Raw genomic sequence first — 19,698 nt, forward strand, 5'->3', positions numbered from 1 at the left:
ATGAGATGTGACCCGCATCTGCAGCGCAGGAACAATGTGTAAGGTGCAGTACAACCAGCTTGCCCTTAGGGGGCAGCACTTGCCATTGATACTTGGCCGTCTCCTCCTTAAGGCAAGCTAGCACAATTGAAGATGAAGCCTGATTGCCGGAGCTAAGCAATTGCCGGAGCCAAGCCGATGACATTTCCTTTGGAAGCTGTTTTCTAAATGGCTCAGACACTTGCCTCTCTGAGCCTCTCCAAGGTAGTTTGCAGTGTGCTGCTCCTTTGCCATGTCAGATCAGCATCAGGTAAGACTGGTCAGCTCTCTATGTCTAAGGGAAGCAATGTGATTTGTAAACCCTGAGATGCAAACATGCACCGGAGATTTTATTCTGCCAGCATCCCGGCACAGGAGCATGGCTATAAATATCAAGGTGTTTTGGCTGGCATACAAGGGGCTGCATTAAAATTTAGCATTCCACATTGCACCGTTCATTTCAATTATATTCCAGACCTCTAGAAGAAGGGCAGGCAAGAATTGACTTATATCTCAGGGTCCGGTGGGGTTAAAAGATAATAAATGGCACCTGAGTTGGTGGACAGTGACTGTCTGAAGAGCTGGCTTTTCACAGCTGCGGGGTTGATGGCTCTATGTTCTGCTTCTGTGCAAGATGGAAGAAGGCGTGGCAGGAGCTTTTCTCACCCAGGACATTTCCCCATTGGAGGGGAAAGAGCGAAAAACAACAGTTCTACATCAGAAACTTTAATCCTAGGGACAGGGCCTCTGAGAGGAATTTTGAACGTTTGATTTGAACACCTTTGTTTACGCTGCAATACAGATGAGGAGAAAGAATTCACATTGAAACATTATTTTATATTGCAATGCAGATCAGGCCATCAGAATACATTAGTATTAGTTTTAGAAAGGTATATAAACTTACTATTCACTTTTTAAAAAATGCTTTTCTGGCCTTTTTGTGGAAAAAATTTCCAGTCACCACGTGAAAATTGATTGTCCTGGCAATGTTTGTTTGGTTCAGTAGCCCGGCCAAATCCACAAGATGTTCCTGATTGTAACTCTTTATTAGCTTGCTTTTTGTTAAATGACCTCTTTCCATCCAGAAGCTGCTGCTGCTGCTGGAATTGTTAATAGTATTCTTAAGCTAAGGCAAACATTTGGAAACAGCCCGGTCACTGAGTCCGTACTCTGTTAACATGCTGAACAGATCTAATGGCTTTAACTCTACAATTACAAAATTTGCTTTATGTACAGAGGGCAGATGTTCGTTTCTTTTCCAATGTCATCACCATTCAGGTCAGCAGGATATTGGTCTGATAAAGCTCTGGGGTCAAATACGGCCCTTGAAGCCTCTCTCTGTGGCCCTTGGAATTCTTCATGGGCTACACCCACTCCGACAGGCCCCACACCCCTTGAATGTTTTCACCTGGCTGGAATATGTCTGTGAACTGTGGTGGCTCTCACTTGCCTGGAAGGAAGCCAAAGAGAGGCGCTGTGTGTGTGTGTGTGTGAGAGAGAGAGAGAGAGAGAGAGAGAGAGAGAGAGAACACCTCTGGCTTTTGCATGGCTGGTATGTAATCTATTGTACAAAGGTGACTATCACATCAATTTGCTCTGCCCATGTTGGCATCTGGCCCCATCCACCATTGACGTGTGGCCCCCACATGGTTATGTATGGGGGAATGTGGCCCTAAGGCTGAAAAATGTGTGCCCCGCCCCCGATGCACAAAGGACAGGAGAAATAGTGGTCCAATATTCATTTTTTTTATTCATGTATTTATTGAAATTTGAAATACTTTATTGTCACTTGTACAACTTGTATACAGTGAGATTACACAAGCATCCCCCACTCAGCTGTCCTAGGCTTAATTCCCCTCGTTTACTGACGCACACGCACCAAAAGTCAGTTGCCCTGTTGTTATCTTTTCATTCAGCAGCCTAACAGCCCATGGATAGAAGCTGTTCTTTACCCTGTTGGTGCGACTAATCATGCTTCTATATCTTCTGACCGAGGGCAGGAGATCCAGAAAGTGCCGGCCAGGGTGTGAATCATCCCTGAGAATTTTCCTCACTCTCCTGAGGCAACGTTCTTCCGCTATTTCATCCAGCAGATTCACGGGACAGCCCATAATATCTTGTGCTGTATTCACCACCCACTGTAGGCACTTCCTATCAGATGATGTCAAACTAGCATACCACACCGTGATGCAGTATGAAAGGACACTTTCTATTGTGGACCGGTAGAAGGAGATCATCAAATGTTGATTGACGTTGTTCTTCCACAAGACTCTGTGGAGATGGAGTCTCTGTTGGGCTTTCTTAACCACCTGGGTTGTATTTATTTTCCAAGTAAGGTCTTCACTGAGATAAACTCCTAGGAATTTAAAGGAAGGGACTCTCTCCACACAGCCCTCCCCAATGTACAGCAGGGCTAGTTCTCCTCTCTTCCTCCGAAAGTCCAACACCATCTCCTTTGTCTTGCTGATATTAAGGTGCAAGTTGTTCCCTAAGCACCATGTAGATATTATAATTCCCATCTTCAAACTATGTCAAGGCCGTATAAAAAATATACCGTACTTTTCCGTGTATAAGACTAGGATTTTTTTTTTTAGTTATGTTAAAAATTGGGGGCGACTTATACATGGATAGTGTATCCCCTCATTTTCTTAATTTGGAGTGTCCCCCCCAAAAAAGTGGGTGTCTTATATACAGGGGCGTGTTATACACGGAAAAATACGGCAATAATAACATCAACAAAAAGCATCCATATACCAGATACCAATATGTTACGTTCCCTGCTCATTTTTCACCCTCCAAAGTTTGGAACCAAGTGGCAGGAGAAAGTACAATTTCTCAAAGAGCGGGCTTTAAATAGCTTGCGATTTATCACACTCCTGGATTTGTTCATCACACTGGTGTGTTAACATTTGTCATCAGTTATGGCTGGGTAAAGGAACATTAGGAATCCAGGCAATGCGGTACAGTGTATTTATCCTTAGGTGAGAGAGAAAACTCTGCTGAGTCAAAGAACTGGCCTGGTGGCCTCCAGAAGAACGTTTTGTGGAAGGTCTTGTAAGCTCAAGGATCACATTTATCATTTTTTATTATTAACGTTTAACAAAGAAAAGGAAGGCAGAAGGGGGGGGGGAGAATTAAAGGCAATAAAAAACAGAAATAATATATAAATAATACCAATAGTAACAAAACCCCACTACCACCATTCGTTCACATTTCAGATACAATAGTCATCAGCACATATGTCTAAAGGTTAACATCTAAGTTAATAAAAGCCCTCCAGATGTCCAGATCAGTATCAACACAAAATTAACACCAGGCTCGAAGTCGCATTTATCATTTGCAGTTTTAAAGCAAGATGAATCCATCCAACTAACGTCAAACGAGTATTGCTCATTCTCAAGTTGTCGCCTGCCCAGAAAATATTTTGGGTTCAGAAGAAAAATCTACCATTCATTTATTTAAATACAGTGGAACCTTGGTTCTCAAACTTAACCCATTCCTGGAGTCCGTTGGACTCCCGAAACCATTCGAAAACCAAGGCACAGCTTCTGATTGGCTGCGGGAGCTTCCTGCACTTGAGTGGAAGCCGTGTCAGACGTTCAGCTTCCAAAAAACATTTGAAAACTGGAGCGTTTACTTCCTGGCTTTTGGCGTTCGGGAGCCAAAACGTCCAAGTACCAAGGCGTTCGAGAACCAAGGTACAACTGTAGTACATGCACAGCTTAATGCCATTTTGCATAAGCAGCATTCAGTAGGGATAAAGCATGCATCATAAAATTCACTTAAAAGTAAGAATAAAACAAGGAGAAAGAAAAACTTGAAATGCCTGCTGAAATAATAATAATCATGAAGTCTTCCCCAAGCCCTGGGAGTTCAACAGGGAGGGGTCCTATATGTTCGCTGCAGGGCGGAAGTTTTGCAAAACTGGGCCCGCAATGCTGAGTACACAGCTCCTAGTAGATATGAGCTGCGCATCTAAGCCACAAGGGGACCACAAACAGCAACTATGAGCTCCTCTATGGTGTGCCTAGGAAATGAAAACATAGTGGTCCTCGCTTTGTTATTGCCATAGCTGAGGCTGCAATCTTACCTGGGATCCCACTGAATTCAACAGGGCTTCAATTTACTTCTAAGTCAGTATGGTTAGGATTGCACTGTGAATTTCTGAAATCGTATGCATTGATTTTATTTCTTCAGTCCTGTACGGCTTGGACATTACCAATGATGGCCCCATCACGACAGAAGCACAGGCTACGATTCATTCCACGTTGCGTGTGAAGGATGGAGGCAACTCACCCGCTAGTGACCGGAAGTACCATTTCAACTGGGTTTATGCCCCTTTGACTTTGGTAGAGAGCTCCGAGCATGGTGCGGACTCCACAATTATAGTGACCAGCCCATTTCCTGGAGTCTTTCCTGTTTCCATTCAGGTGATGCACACAGACTGCTGGCTCTGTCAGACCATTGCAAGAAACCTAACGGTGCTAGAGGTGTCAGGTAAAATGTGCATATTTTATTATGTTTTCCTGTAAGAGAAGGGGGTCTCGTACAGTGCTTCTGAAGCTGTCCTACAGGGCCAGCTCTAGGTTGAAGGGAGGCAATATCTGTGGTGGACTCTCCACCCTTGCCTGTGACCTTGTCTGCCTGTCCATGACTCACCTGACTAGGTAAAAAAATTCCTTCCAGTAGCACCTTAAAGACCAACTAAGTTAGTTCTTGGTATGAGCTTTCGCGTGCATGCACACTTCTTCAGATACACTGAAACAGAAGTTACCAGATCCTTCTATATAGTGAGAAGGTGGGGAGGGGTATTACTCAGAAGGGTGGTGGGAATGGGAGATTGGCAGATAGCTGAGATGAGCCTGTTGACGACTCTTAATGACTGTAATAGGTCTTACAGGAAAAGGCAAGGGGTGAGAAGGTGAGAAATGGCTTAGTCATGTATAATGAGATAAGAATCCAATGTCTTTGTTCAGACCAGGTCTCTCCATGGTTTTAAGTTTGGTAATGAGTTGCAATTCAGCAGCTTCTCTTTCCAGTCTATTTCTGAAATTCCTTTGTAGTAAAACAGCTACTTTGAGATCTTGTATAGAATGTCCTGGGAGATTGAAGTGTTCTCCTACTGGTTTCTCTGTTTTGTGATACCCCTCCCCACCTTCTCACTATATAGAAGGATCTGGTAACTTCTGTTTCAGTGTATCTGAAGAAGTGTGCATGCACATGAAAGCTCATACCAAGAACTAACTTAGTTGGTCTTTAAGGTGCTACTGGAAGGAATTTTTTTATTTTGACTATGGCAGACCAACACGGCTACCTATCTGTAACTCACCTGACTAGGGTTTTCTTGATGGCAGTGGCTGGATCTGGGAAGCCACTGGCCATGTTGAACTCCTACTACGTCCAGTAACTTTGCAATGCTGGTTCTCCTAGGCTCATCACTTCTCAAACACCTCCCAGTCCTTCCTGACTCTGGGACAGCCCTCCCCTGTGACCATTGCCTTTTCACAAAAAATACTTTCTCAATACAACTCCAAAGCTCATCTCTGTTGCTCACCCACATAATTGACGAGGGCCCTCTGCCATTGGCAGGCCTTGGCTGGGGTGAGCCAGGGATCATGGAACCAACCAGTGATAAGGACCACACAAGAACCACAGGGTGAACAAAGAAGCAGCAAGCCATAAGTCAGGACTAAAGTACTGTATAGCAAAGTTTGGGAGACACAGCCAAGCTAAGGATGACGCTGTTGCATAAGCAACGCTCAGCTGGAACAGGAAGTCCTCTTATATTCCTTCCTGTCTAAGAGGAAGGGTGGACAGAGAGATAGAACTGGTCTGTGCAGCTACTTATTGCGGTTGGCTTCCATTCTGCCAACTTTTTAGTCTCAGCCAATACTCAGATCTTTTTTTTCTCCTTTAAAATGTACTTCCCCCTGATGAGCAACTTAAAGTTTTAGTTGATACCATGTACCAATTAAACTTGATCAAAGCTGGGGAAATCCCAGTATTTGCCTATCCTCAAAAAGAATAAACGAGAGATTTTCTCATTAGATGGGAAGGTCTTTGAGAGAGCTTCAGATGACTAAATATATTCTTTGTATTTTTCCCCCCGACAGAGTTTATAGTAGGGAATCTGTCCATTACCCAAACAGAGGACCATGAGGTATTTGACAAACTTGACTCCCGATCTCCAACAGGCGCCCAGACCCGGGTATCATTCTTACTTCATGACCCAAGTAATTATTTCGAGTCAGCTTCATTCACTTACAAATGGGATTTTGGAGATGGGTATGTCCCTATTTTTTCTTTCCCTCCCTTTTATTTATACAGATTTTAGCAGAGACCATTATTTATATGCCTGTACTAATATATCCTTACCGACAGACCCCACCACCCCCACAAACATCATTTCTCATCAGGTGGACCTCTGAGATCACACTGAATGATAACCACACATAGAGCGCCTTGCAGTTACTGAGAATTGAGGTTACCAGGCATGAATCACTGTGACTAGACTATCCCTAGCAAAGAACAGTCGTAACTGATATCTGGTTTTCAACATTGCAATATATCACCAGCTAAACATTATGTTATACTGATATATCACAATATCTGAAATAAGAATATAGCTATGAAGAGGCTTTGGCTGGCTTCACGGTTTTTCCCGTATCGTGATTTTTGCATAGCGCACACACACACATCATGATTTGCAATATATTGTCAGGTCAAAAATTATGAAACCGATAGCACAGTATGGATTTCAAAACAGTTTTGGATGATATATCTCCCAGTCCTAGCCCTAGATCTTCATTTCAGAGGGATTGGAACATGTCTAGAGTTGACGGCTGACCAATTTCTTTGACATAAGAGCCACTCAACCACAGTGCCTCTGACCACTAGCCATGCTGGCTATGCTCAGGCTCCACAGCTAGATACCCTAATGTTTCTAAATACCAGCTGCTGGAGGCCAGAGGATGGGAGAGTCCTTGTATGCTCAGATCCTGCTTTGAGGGTTTCTCACAGGTTGGCCACTGGGAGAAGAGGATGCTGGACTAGATAAGTCATTAGCCTGATCCAGGAGGCTCATCTCGTATCCTTAGGGTTCAAGCACAGTTTATTGGCCCCGATCCAGTCCACCACTGAATCCAGGCCACAGTCCAGATGGCGCATAGTCTCTTCTTACTCAGATGTTAAAGATGCATAGGAAGCAATTCATGAATGAAACCATCAAATAATATGCCTACACAAACACAATTGATTTCCACTGTTTCCCCATCACCTGCAGAACCGAGATGACAACAGAACACCCCACCGTCTACCACAATTACCCTACTGTTGGGGTTTGCACCGTGAACCTGGAGGTGACAGCAGAATGGAGACAAGATGGGACCAGGATGGAGCAACGAAGGAAGATGGTCCAGAAAACAGGGCATTTTTCTGCTGCGTTGGAATTGATGGGTAATGGCAGGGAAAAGCTAGTGCTATGCTCAGCATCCCTTTTGGTCTGTGAGGAACACAAGTTCAGGAGATCTGATCCGCACACAAACGCCACCCGAGTCAGCTTGGTCTCCTTTCCTACAGATCACTGATCGCTGACTCCTATTGGGACTGGCAGCACAAAAGGCAGGGAAACCAACAGTGGCCAGAGCCAGAGCCAACAAATTCTATTTTTGTCCCCATCCCCCTCCTCCCTGCGGAGTTCTACAAGGGCGACACTGAGGCAGAGGAGGAAGGTGGCAGGTAGGACCACTGTTGTAAGAGGTCAGACAAGAGGAGCTGGCCGAGGGCAGCCTGAAATTGGCAGGGCAGCTACAGACTCTTGAGTAGGCTATGGAACAGGAACAGTCTGCAGCATTCAGTGTAATGCCGGATTGGTTCAGAAATCATCATCATCATTTTTTTTATTTATACCCCGCCCATCTGGCTGGGTTTCGCCAGCCACTCTGGGCAGCTCCCAACAGAACAATAAAAACACGATAGAAGATCAAACATTAAAAACTTCCCTAAACAGGACTGCCTTCAGATGTCTTCTAAAAGTCAGATTGTTTATTTCCTTGACATCTGGTGGGAGGCCGTTCCACAGGGCGGGCGCCACTACCGAGAAGGCCCTCTGCCTGGTTCCCTGGAACCTCACTTCTCACAAGGAGGGAACTGCAAGAAGGCCCTCGGAGCTGAACGATGTGGGTGGAGATGCTCCTTCAGGTATACTGGGCCAAGGCCGTTTAGGGCTTTAAAGGTCAGCACCAACACTTTGAATTGTGCTCAGAAATGTACTGGGAGCCAATGTAGGCCTTTCAGGACCAGTGTTATATGGTCTCGGCAGCTGCTCCCAGTCACCAGTCTAGCTTGGCAGAGATCGAAAGACAATGTTTGTGTGTGTCCTTCCCAAACTGGCCTCAGATGTTCTCACTTGCTGGATTCCAGTTATCTCTGCCCATCGCTAAAATAAAGCGTGTCTAAGCTCAGGCCCACCAGGAAGGAAAAAAAACATTCTTTAGCCTGGGCATTCTTCCCCTCATCTCAGCTGTGAGGATCTGGTTGAGATGTGAGAAAAGCACTTTGCACATGCTTAACTGTGCTCACTTTGCTGAGCAGGGAGGTTGGGTTCCCTTTGTAAGGAGGTCTGTGGCACATTTTGGAGTATTTGCATTTGTTTGCAGATACACAGGTTGTGCATAGGTGGTTGTGCACAGCTTGAACCAAATTCTGTTGGCAACAGAATTAACCCTTAAGTTGCCAGCCGAATGATCCCCGCTGTTGTGCTTCCAATGTTATCGCTCTCAGATTTGCCCAAAATACTAATTACATTAAGACCAGCAATGAATGCTCTTCCTTCAAAGCACAAACTTACAGTTCTTAACCTCTCTATCTCAGATGCTGTCAGAGGTATTAACATTGTCGGATCCACAGAGGCTCATGTGATGGAAAACTTAAATCTATCGCTGCATATCCAAGGCAGGTAAGCAGCCAGCAAAAAACAAAACAAAAACACCTATATCAATCATTCTACTTTCCCTTCTGATCTGCTATTTGCATTCTCCTCTGGGGTTTCCTAGGACAACAGGCACCTCCTGAAGGCATAGGAAACAGGAACTGAAATGTGTATCAGTTGTCTCTTAAGGAATTCTCTGGCGAGTGTGTGGTTTGAGGAGCATCCCAAGCACCAGATAGAAAGTCTTGGGAGGCTGGATTTGGTGCCTGAGCCCGAGGATTCAAGTGACAAGAAAGGAGTTTCCGACTATAATAATAATAATTTATTATTTATACCCCGCCCATCTGGCTGGGCTTCCCCAGCCACTCTGGGCGGCTTCCAACAAAATATTAAAATACAGTAATGCATCAAACATTAAAAGTTTCCCTAAACAGGGCTGCCTTCAGATGTCTTCTAAAAGTCTGGTAGTAGTTGTTCTCTTTGACATCTGGTGGCAGGGCGTTCCACAGGGCGGGTGCCACTACCGAGAAGGCCCTCTGCCTGGTTCCCAGGAACTTCACTTCTCACAGGGTGAGAAGGCCCTTGGCGTTGGACCTCAGTGTCCCGGTAGAACGATGGGGGTTCTGACTAAATGCCAGGAGGAACTTTCTGAGAGTTAGAGCTGTCCGACAGTGGAACAGTCTCCCTCGAGAGGTGGTGGACTCTCCTTCCTTGGAGGTTTTTAAGCAGAGGTTGCATGGCCATTTGTCATGGATGCTTTAGCTGAGATTCTTGCATCGCAAGCGGTTGGAATGGATGGCCTTCGGGGGTCCCATTCAGCTCTATGAAATCAATGGATTATTAGATCAAAAGTAAACACGGCCAAGTGCATTGCTTTCACTGGGTAGACTACGCCCCGGGCAGCAGGGAGAAGCAAGCAGCTAACCTCTGAAGGATGAGGTAGCTGGTGTTTGCTGTCTATACGGAGGTCCAAAGAGCAGGAATCTGTCCCGAAACGCAGCAGGACAAAGGTCTGTTGTTGACTCTTCTTCAAGACACAACAGTCACATTGCCGGCCAAAATCTGCCACATCATCTCTAAAAACAGTCGCTGAGCTAATGAATCTGGAGCGGCGGCTGTTTTTGGCTCTCTTATCCATTTGCACTGCCAGCCGGGTTGTTACGCTTCTGCTTTGGCAGAGGCAAGAAAATACGTAGTAGAATGTGTGCGTAGGGGAACATAACAAGAGCTCTGCTGGATCAAGCCAATGGCCCATCTAGGCCAGGATCCTGTTCTCACAGTGGCCAACCAGGTGAGATCATCTTCTGACTCCCTCCTTCGTGTGCCCCCTCCGTGAGGGGTCCGGAGGGTGGCAACGCGAGAACGGGGCCTTCTCTGCAGTGGCTCCCCATCTGTGGAATGCTCTCCCAAGGGAAGTTCACCTGGCGTCTTCATTGTACACCTTTAGGTGCCAGGCAAAAATGTTCCTTTTTAACCAGGCCTTTGGTTGACCTGATTGACATCCTATACCCTTTTACCCACGCGGGTGGCGCTGTGGGTAAAACCTCAGTGCCTAGGACTTGCTGATCGTATGGTCAGCGGTTCAAATCCCCGCGGCGGGGTGAGCTCCCGTCGTTCGGTCCCAGCTCCTGCCCACCTAGCAGTTCGAAAGCACCCCTAAGTGCAAGTAGATAAATAGGTACCGCTTTCTAGCGGGAAGGTAAACGGCGTTTCCGTGTGCGGCACTGGTGCTGGCTCGCCAGCTGCAGCTTCGTCACGCTGGCCACGTGACCCGGAAGTGTCTTTGGACGGCGCCGGCTCCCGGCCTCTTGAGCGAGATGAGCGCGCAACCCTAGAGTCGGACACGACTGGCCCGTATGGGCAGGGGTACCTTTACCTTTTACCCTTTTAAAATGTGGCTCTTTTGGGGGGGCTGTTATTTAGGTTATTGTTTTGATTTTGATTTTATATATTGTGATCTTTTCTGTACACATTTTACTTGGCTGGAGAGCTGCATTGGAAAATTGAGTCAGCACATGTCAAAAGATCCCAGTGTTTCGGTTCACGCATTGTTTTGGAAACTCCCTGTTTGGTAGCCTTGTCTTGAAATGGGAGAGGAATCAAATTTATCCTTTATCCCTACCTGGGAGTAAGTCCCATTTCAGCTTGATTCTGAGTTGGCACACAGAAAATTGCAGCGCCAGCCACCTAAAGCAGAATAGAGCTTTTGTCCTTCTTTCTTCCCAGCCTGCCTCTCCACTTGTGCTGGTTAATCAAGACCGAATGCATTCCGCTCGACAGGGACCACTGCCACCTGGTGGTGATGAATGCTACACACTACAATCTGAGCCACGTCTTCAGGGACGCTGGGCAGTACTGCCTTAGCGTGCGAGTGGAGAATGGGGTCAACATGTTGCAGTCGTACCAGGAGATTCAAGTGAGGCCGTCAGGTGAGAGTTAGGAGAAAAGCTACTCCACAGTTGGAAAGCAGGTGTTATATATATATATATATATATGGAGAATGTCATTTATAAAAAGTCTCTTGGACACCATTAGGGTGCCTAGAATCCATTTTCACTGTCAATTGTTGTCAATTTCCATACAATCGGTATATAGTTCAAGAGCCTATTCACTTCTGAAAATCTTAATTTTTCCTGTAGTGTCTTGTTTATGTTGACCAGCACTTTCTCCCCAAACGTAGTGTGGGACACACTAAAAACATGTGCTTCAAGGAAGCATTGTCCATATTACATCTCCAACAAAGAGCTACATTAGATAAGGAGTCTAATAGATTATAAACAGTATTTTCTGCTGTATAAGTTTTGCTGTGTGCACCAGTGCTCCTTGCTCCATTTCGACTGGGCCCTTTACATTCCTTCACCTTTTCTCCTCCTGCACAGGATTGTTCAGCGTAATTAGGTGACCCCATTGGGTTCCAATATTATGAGAAAAGGGGCTTAGGTTTATCCACTTCTTCCACCCCTTGCGTAATCCTACACACCTCTCTCTCTCCCTCTCTCCCTCCCCCTCTCTCTCTCACACACAGTTTCCCCTTTTTTTCTCAAGTGCAAAGCCACTACAGTCATACCTCATGTTACGGCCGCTTCAGGTTACACGTTTGCGGGTTGTGGACTGCGGGAAACCCGGAAGTACCGGAACAGGCTACTTCCGGGTTTTGCTGCTCGCACATGCGCAGAAGCGCCAAATCACGCCTGCGCAGACGTGGTGCTTTAGGATGCGAAAGCTGCGGGTTGCGGACGTGCCTCTGTCACGGATTATGTCCACAACCTGAGGTTCCACTGTAATTCCATAAGCTTCCCTAGGGAGGGAGTTGCTCTAACCGCCCAACCATTTTGGTTCCCCTTTCCTACACCTTTCCCAGATCTACAACAGGAGTGCAAGGAACCCTCAGGCCCAGGAGCCAATGTGGCCTCCATGCCTCTCTACCTGAGCCCTCAGAACTCTTTCCACAAGCCCTGCTGCATACCCTGAATTCTGATTATGCCTCCTCACCAAATTCTGATTACGCTTCTCTGGACGGCAGCTAGAGAAGGGCGTGTGAATATGTGTAGAAACTTGCCCTGCTGTACCAAAGTAAAATGTGCATAGGTTGCTCCACCCATTCTGGCATCTGGCCCCGCCCCCCACCACTGGCATGTGGCCATCAGAAGGTTCCCAGAAGGCAATGCGACCCTCAAGCTGGAAAAAAATTCACGCTGCTCCTTTTTGAGTTGTGGCAACAGGAGCTGGACATAGAAGTCCAAGTGTGGTCACACACAACGTACAATGGCGTTGAGATGTTTCCTGATAGATTTCCAATCTAAGCACCCTCCTTCTCCTCTTCTCCAGGCATCCACCCAGCTTTCTTAGTGCTGCCTTGCATCACCCTCTTATCAGCCATGCTGGGGTTAGCTGCCTACGTGACGTTCCGGAGCAGCGCACAGCAAAAGGATCTTGTGGAGGTACTTCCCTAAAGGCTGTTATGCTCACACTGGGGGCCGAGGAACCCAAGCCCAAATTTAACCTTACTTGCATCACAAGCGGGGCCTGCAACAAAATGTTGCCTCGTGGCGCACAGTAATAATAATAATAATTTATTTATTTATTTATACCCCGCCCATCTGGCAGGGCTTCCCCAGCCACTCTGGGCGGCTTCCAAGAAAATATTAAAATACTGTAATCCATCAAACATTAAAGGCTTCCCTAAACAGGGCTGCCTTCAGATGTCTTCTAAAAGTCTGGTAGTTGTTGTTCTCTTTGACATCTGGTGGGAGGGCGTTCCACAGGGAGGGCGCCACTACCGAGAAGGCCCTCTGCCTGGTTTCCTGTAACTTGGCTTCTCGCAGGGAGGGAACCGCCAGAAGGCCCTCGGCGCTGGATCTCAGTGTCCGGGTAGAACGATGGGGGTGGAGATGCTCCTTCAGGTATACTGCTGTTCAGGATTCCTGCCACTCTGTTCCATTCCTCGAATCATTTTCAGGTCCGAGGCCAGATCCCACAGAGCAGGCAGCCAGGTCACACTCTGTATGACCCCAGGCTAGCTCCAAAGGCTGAGAGGAGACTGAGCCTTTTAAAGCATCTGCCCCCCAGACCACCTCCTCTAGGCCCCACCCTCTTGTGCATGACATTAGTGTCTTAAAGGGGCCAACTCTCTGGCCTGAAGACAGGTCATTCCTCCTCCACTCCATAGCCTTCTATGGCTATGCGCCACCCAACTGGTGATGTGCGCCAGGAGGCATTTGGCCCCTCAAGCTTGGGGGAACACACCCTCAAAGGTCCTGGCTCAGGCATGATAGGTTGCTCTCATGTGCTCCTGTTTATCAGTCCCACACTCAGTGGTCTCTTGGCTATGACTCCATAGCTGGAGACTGCAGCCCCTGACTCTGACCCTTGATCGCTGCTAGATCCTGTGGTCCTGACACCCCATGTTCCTGGATGTCCCCCCCCCCTGTTAGGATCATCCTACTCTCTTATAGGACCCTGGCAGAGACACATGCCTGACTGGCATGTTCTCTCCCTCCTGGTCGGTCGTTCGGGAGCTTCAAAAGCTTTCTTCAGCCTGAACATCCCAGCGACCAATGCCAACAGACATCGGCACACTTACGATCCTGCAAAGTATTGGCGTAACAGAACTCAGTAGCACAGCATTTTGGCTAATCTACTTTTACTTACATATAATACACTCAGAGCATTCTGACTTAGCTCCTTCCTCTTTCTCATCAGACAGCAAAGAGAGAAAGAACAAAGGACAATAGTCCTACATTCCGGAACACAGTAGTACAAAACATCCTGTCTCCGTCACTTCCCACTCTGTGGAATGAAAACATACACCGTCATGTGATAGACAACAATCTCATGACTGCAAACACGGAGCAAGAATCCTAACACCCCCCACCAACAGTGAGTCAGGCCAGGCTGAGAGGCAGTGACTAGACCAAGGTCACCAGTGAGCTTCATGGCCGAGTGGGGATTTGAACCCTGGTCTCCCAGGTTTTGAATCCAGCCCAATAGCCACCACCCTACATAATTCTTCACAGAATTAGATGCATTGCTGAAAACATCTGGCTATTTTCCAAAAATGCAAACTTACAAGTATACTTAAACTTCTCTAAGCCGTTATGGGGAGGGTTGGTTTGTCACCTGAGACATTATTGGAACCAGCTTTTGTCTTCCCCGTTGTCGAAACGCAGGTTGCCGATTTTGACTTCTCCCCAATGTCCGACACCTCACCTTCTGGCTCCAAGTGGAGCTGCTGTCAAATGTGTTGCGAAACCTGCTGCCTCTGGCCATCTCAGGAGTCTTGCGAGACGATCCGAGAGCATCACCGCCTCCTGCGCCCTTTGCGTGAGCCAGTGAAAATGTACACCATGTGAAGAACAGGAGCTTTGTTTGTCATATACTGCTGCTGGCTTGGCCTTCTCCTGTCCGCCTCCTCTGGTCTCCATGCAGGGGTGCTGCATGGGCAATCCGTATCTTTTGCTGGTGCATGAAAAGTTGACATCTGTGCTAGGGCCCTGGGTTGCAGATTATTTCACCAGGTCACCCGAAAAGAGCAGACTTGGATCTGCACTGAGAATGGATTCCTATGCAGCAGGGATTGGGGAGCCTCAGCCCTTTGGGCCAAATGTGGCCCTGCAGGTATCTCCTCTGTCTGGCCCTTGGGACTGCTCCGCACCTTCCTTAAGTGCTTTTGCCTTGCTGGATTTTGCCCTAGAACTTCCACAATGCCTCTTGCTTGCCTAGATGAAGAGATGTGCTTGCGTGTGTGAAGCATGCCTGAAATGTATCCTGTTGCCAGATGGTAAGAGCCATTGTGCTGCTCCACCTCTGGTCATGCCCATGGTTGCCACTGGCCACGGCAACCCCAGACATGCAGACTCTGGAAGGGCTGTCCACGAAGGATTGTGTCCCTGCAGCTGAAAAAGGTTCCCCACTGCTAGGGCTGGGCAATATATTGATATACAGTGGTACCTTGGTTCTCAAACTTAATCCGTTCCAGAAGCCCATTCCAAAACCAAAGCATTCCAAAACCAAGGCGCGCTTTCACATAGAAAGTAATGCAAAATTGATTAATCTGTTCCAGACTTTTAAAAACAACCCCTAAAACAGAAATGTAACATGAATTTTGCTATCTAACGTATGGTTACCAGATTTTTTTCAATGAATCCTTCTTTCTTTCTTTCTTTCTTTCTTTCTTTCTTTCTTTCTTTCTTTTTAAAGCTGAGTAGCAACAGGGAGTCAGTAGTGGGGATGGTGAGGCAAAAGACCCTGGGCCCAAGCACACATGCGTATTGTATAAAGGTGTAAAGCCCTTCTTTCGCACCCTGTGAAACATAAATGCGCAGAGTTTTTTAAAAACTGGGCAACGCCTGCCCGCCCGAGCCTCCCCTGATCTGTCAAAACAAAGGGGGCAGGATATCTGTACTGCCAGACGTCCCCAGTTCATGCAGTGGCCGGCGGCAGTGAACAGCTCCTGAAGCCAGACAGAGCCAACTGCGCTACCAGGCTGGCTCCGGGCTGCTGAGGCTGCTGCTGCCACATTTCCCAGGGACAGATTTGCAAATCTGGGGACATTCCAGGGACGGAATTTGTTTGGGGACAGATTTGCAAATCCGGGGACTGTCCCCAGGAACCAGGGACGTCTGGTAACCCTAAAATTCTAACGAGACCATTGATCCATAAAATGAAAGCAATAAACAATGTACTGCAGTCACACAATCAATCAGTAGCTGAATTGGGTTCCACACTGTCACAAAAACAAAACAAAAAAGAGCTACAAAAACGGAAAAGAAATAGCAAAAACAGACAGACCTCAGTGTAACACTCAAAATGGAAGCATAACACTCAAAACAGAAGTGTGGCACTCAGATCGGAAGTGTAACACTCAAAATGGAGTACATTTGGCTTCCAAAAGAGGTTCGCAAACCGAAACACTTACTTCCGGGTTTGCAGTGTTTGGGTTCCAAGTTGTTTGAGTACCAAGGCGTTTGAGAACCAAAGTACCACTGTAGTGTCCAAAACCGGTTTCATAACTTTTGGGCTGGCAATCTAGCGCGAATCATGGTGTGTGTGTGTGTGTGTGTGTGTGTGTTATGCAAAAATCACAATGTGGCAACAACTGTGAAGCCAACCAATGCCTCTACATAGTTCCATCCTTATTTCAGACATAATGATATATCGGTATATATCGTGATGTTTGGCTGGGAATATATCACGATGTTGAAAACCAGATATCGCCCAGTCCTACCCACTGCTAATATGCAGGCTTACTGGGAAGCAAGTTCAACTGAGCTCAGTAAGACATACTCCACAGGAGGTGCATTCAGGATTGCAGTCTAAAATGGCTGGTTTTGTTTTTGTTTGTTTTTAAAGAAAATAAATGTATGCTCTATCTATCTCACACATATATATGGCACTCATATTGTGTAAGTGTCACACTTTAGTCAGAACTTCGAATGATTTTATTTGTAGGTTTGGGAGGGGTGAGAAATGTGATTTTGCTTGCATCTTAATTTGCACTTTTTTGAATGGAGAAGCCAGCTAAAACACAGCTACCCTTTGGAATTTGCGTGTCTCCAAATCTTGCAGCTCTGTTCTGCAACAAAGAAGTGCATACAGCAGTGAAAACGGCATACAGAAATGCATTCTGTTAGGGAGTTGTTTGCAAAAAAAGAAGAAGTGCGGCTTAATCAAAGTTGCGTACAAGGATGTGTTTATTAGGGTAAATTCGCACGTAAAATGCTGCTGAATTTTCATGAGGATTTTTTTTTTTTTTTGGTTAGCAAATGGCTGCAGATATGAACTGAATGTATGACTGGAATACTGAGAAACAGAAGGAAACAAAAACTGACAGATCCATCCATCCCTATTGCATGTGTTCCTCTGCAACCCATGAGATATACTTAACCATCATGTTTTGTTTTGGTTTTATCATTTTCAGCCAAAATCCTAAAGGGGGACCGTGTCCACCCCCTCTGCCTTTCTACATGTGTGCCTTTGGATTGCCAATCAATATGCTACGTATCTGAAGGAAACTCCTATTTCCCTCCTTCCTTCTGTCATGGAACCCAAGGTGGCATGGTTCCCGGATGGTCAGATATCCAGGGACTGACCAGACACAGACCTGCGTAGCTTTAGCAAGATGGTGGCCTCATTTTCCTCTTCTCAACAAACCAGACATTCTGCTTCTTACCTTGCCTTTTGCCTCAGTTCTATTAATTATATTCATAAAAGGCATCTAGCAACTACATTTTCACTGGTAGATCTCACTTTAAAAGAAGGGCACTTCCAGACACTGCTTTGATAATGGCACAAAATCAGAAGGCGCTTCAATGAAGAGGTAACTTCTACCACAGCCTCTGCCTGTCTGCTGCGCCTCTCCTCAGGCATAGTGGCAGGCGTCCGTATGTACTGCAGCAATCAGAATAGGGATAGGAGGTCCAGAAAGAAAGAAAGAAAGAAAGAAAGAAAGAAAGAAAGAAAGAAAGAAAGAAAGAAAAGGAAATGGTACCAGAGCCGAGGGGGAAAGCCGCCATCTGGTAACTTACTTCCTTGTAGCAGGAAGCAAGGGCTGTGTTGAGGATGTTATATGGCTGTCAAGCCCGCAAGCTGTCGAAATGTTGTTTATACTTAACATAAAGATGTCACATTTCAAAAGAAGACCTTGAAGTGCATTCTGGGATGTGCATTTCCAGCAAGGAAGGCACCCACCAGAGATTCCCTCTGACGCCCGTCACAAACAAAAACAGAATAGGCTCTGCCACCTCTGTTTTACCACTCACTGCCTCAATAAAGCAAGTTCTGGTTCCCTTAAAAAATTGTGTGCAAGTTACTTTTTGGCAGAAAGAGGTTACCAGAAGGGGGGATACCGCTCTTCACTTCTTGGTTTAGGGCTTGATGTCCTTGAGGTCTACCCCCATGCCTCTGAAGCCTTTGACCTCCTTCATCATGTGGTAGATGGGGCTGTTACCTTTTCCTCCCTTGAGTTGAAACCATAGAGCCTAAAGAGGAAGTTAGGGGGATGTTCTTTTCCCACTTCCGTTTTGGCTTCTTTGCTTCTTTTCAAAGCCCAGCTCCAGCTTACTGAATCCGACTTGTACCCGGATTCCTTGGCTAAGCAAAGTGTGTTTATGTGTGTCTTCTTTCTCTCTTTTGGGGTGGGCAGGCTGATTTGGAGAAGTCGGTGAGAAGTGGCGGTAAGCAGTGGGACTTGCTTCAAAATCCAGATGTGCCCATGGCCTTAAAAGGTTGGGGATTCTGGCTCTGAATGTAGGGTTCGTTTCCCAGACAAGCCCATGCAATCAGAGAAAGGGGGCCATATTTTTGGACAACTATCTAGAGATGGACCATCACTCCTTGGTAGACCGTGTGATTTACACTAAATGCAGAAGTACTATGTTTTATCTATCTTGACTCTTCCAGCATTCAGCTTCATTGCATGACCGTGAGCTTGGTTCTCTCTCTGCGCTCAACACTGCATAGGGCAGTTTTCTATTTTAGATCTGTATATATCTCTGCATTTCACAAGGCCTGAGAACCTCATTTTGCTGCCAATTTGATAGGCACTCAACTGCCCTAGTTAGCTATTATATAGAGGGAACGATCTCCTCGAAATCCACCTTACGGACGTCAAAGAAAATGTAAGAGTGTCATTCTGAATGTGGCCCAAGAAGCTATTTCCTGCTCTGACATTAAAAAAAAAAACAACCCTCCATGAATTAATCTGTGGATTCATTAATTTGCAGTTGAAGACTCTTGACATTCTACCTTTTGAAAGCAAAGGACAATCTAGCAACAGAGGAAGGGGGGCAAAGCAAAGTGAGCAGTGGTTGTGCCCAGAAAAGATAAAGGAGGAAAAAAGTCATCCAGAGAACTGATTTTTTTTTTAACCTTACAGATCAATGACCTGGAAAAAAGGAACATTCACTGCTAAAAAAGAAAGAAAGAAAAGATGAAACTTGCTGATTTGGAACCAAGCATTGCAGGAGTACAGGCAAGAGAGCAATTCAGTCAAAATAATAAGCACCAAGTATAAAGATAAGTGCTTTATTATGCAACTCTCTGAGCAAAATTATGAGGAAACGAGTCTTAGGACGGAAGCCTATATTCCGAGGACATGGCTTAAAAACAGCAGAGCAGTGCACAATGGTTGTTAAGAAAAATAGCTGAAATACTTCATCACAATTAACAGGTATTTACCATTAAGATTAGGGACGCAGGTGGTGCTGTGGTCTAAACCACTGAGCCTAGGGCTTGCTGATTGGAAGGTCGGC

General features: G+C 46.1%; 1 protein-coding gene across 3 annotated transcripts; it reads left to right on the forward strand.

Annotated features, from left to right (window-relative positions):
• Positions 1 to 18,243, forward strand: TMEM130 (transmembrane protein 130). Of its 3 annotated transcripts, none has more exons than XR_014002085.1 (9): positions 1 to 289; positions 4,216 to 4,515; positions 6,132 to 6,303; positions 7,301 to 7,473; positions 8,890 to 8,974; positions 11,174 to 11,376; positions 12,776 to 12,888; positions 14,617 to 14,895; positions 18,067 to 18,243. XR_014002085.1 is itself a non-coding variant. In XM_081170327.1 (8 exons), the coding sequence occupies exons 1-8, from the start codon at positions 208 to 210 to the stop codon at positions 14,797 to 14,799; spliced, it is 1,311 nt and encodes a 436-aa protein (XP_081026453.1). In that variant the 5' UTR covers positions 1 to 207; the 3' UTR covers positions 14,800 to 18,243. The 3 variants fall into 3 exon arrangements, 1 of the variants encoding a protein (XP_081026453.1); XR_014002086.1 differs by having other exon boundaries at positions 18,084 to 18,243; XM_081170327.1 differs by having other exon boundaries at positions 14,617 to 18,243.
• The last annotated feature ends 1,455 nt before the right edge of the window (positions 18,244 to 19,698 follow it).

This window comes from Podarcis bocagei (genome assembly GCF_964188305.1).
Source record: "Podarcis bocagei genome assembly, chromosome: 14".
NCBI lineage: Eukaryota > Metazoa > Chordata > Lepidosauria > Squamata > Lacertidae > Podarcis > Podarcis bocagei.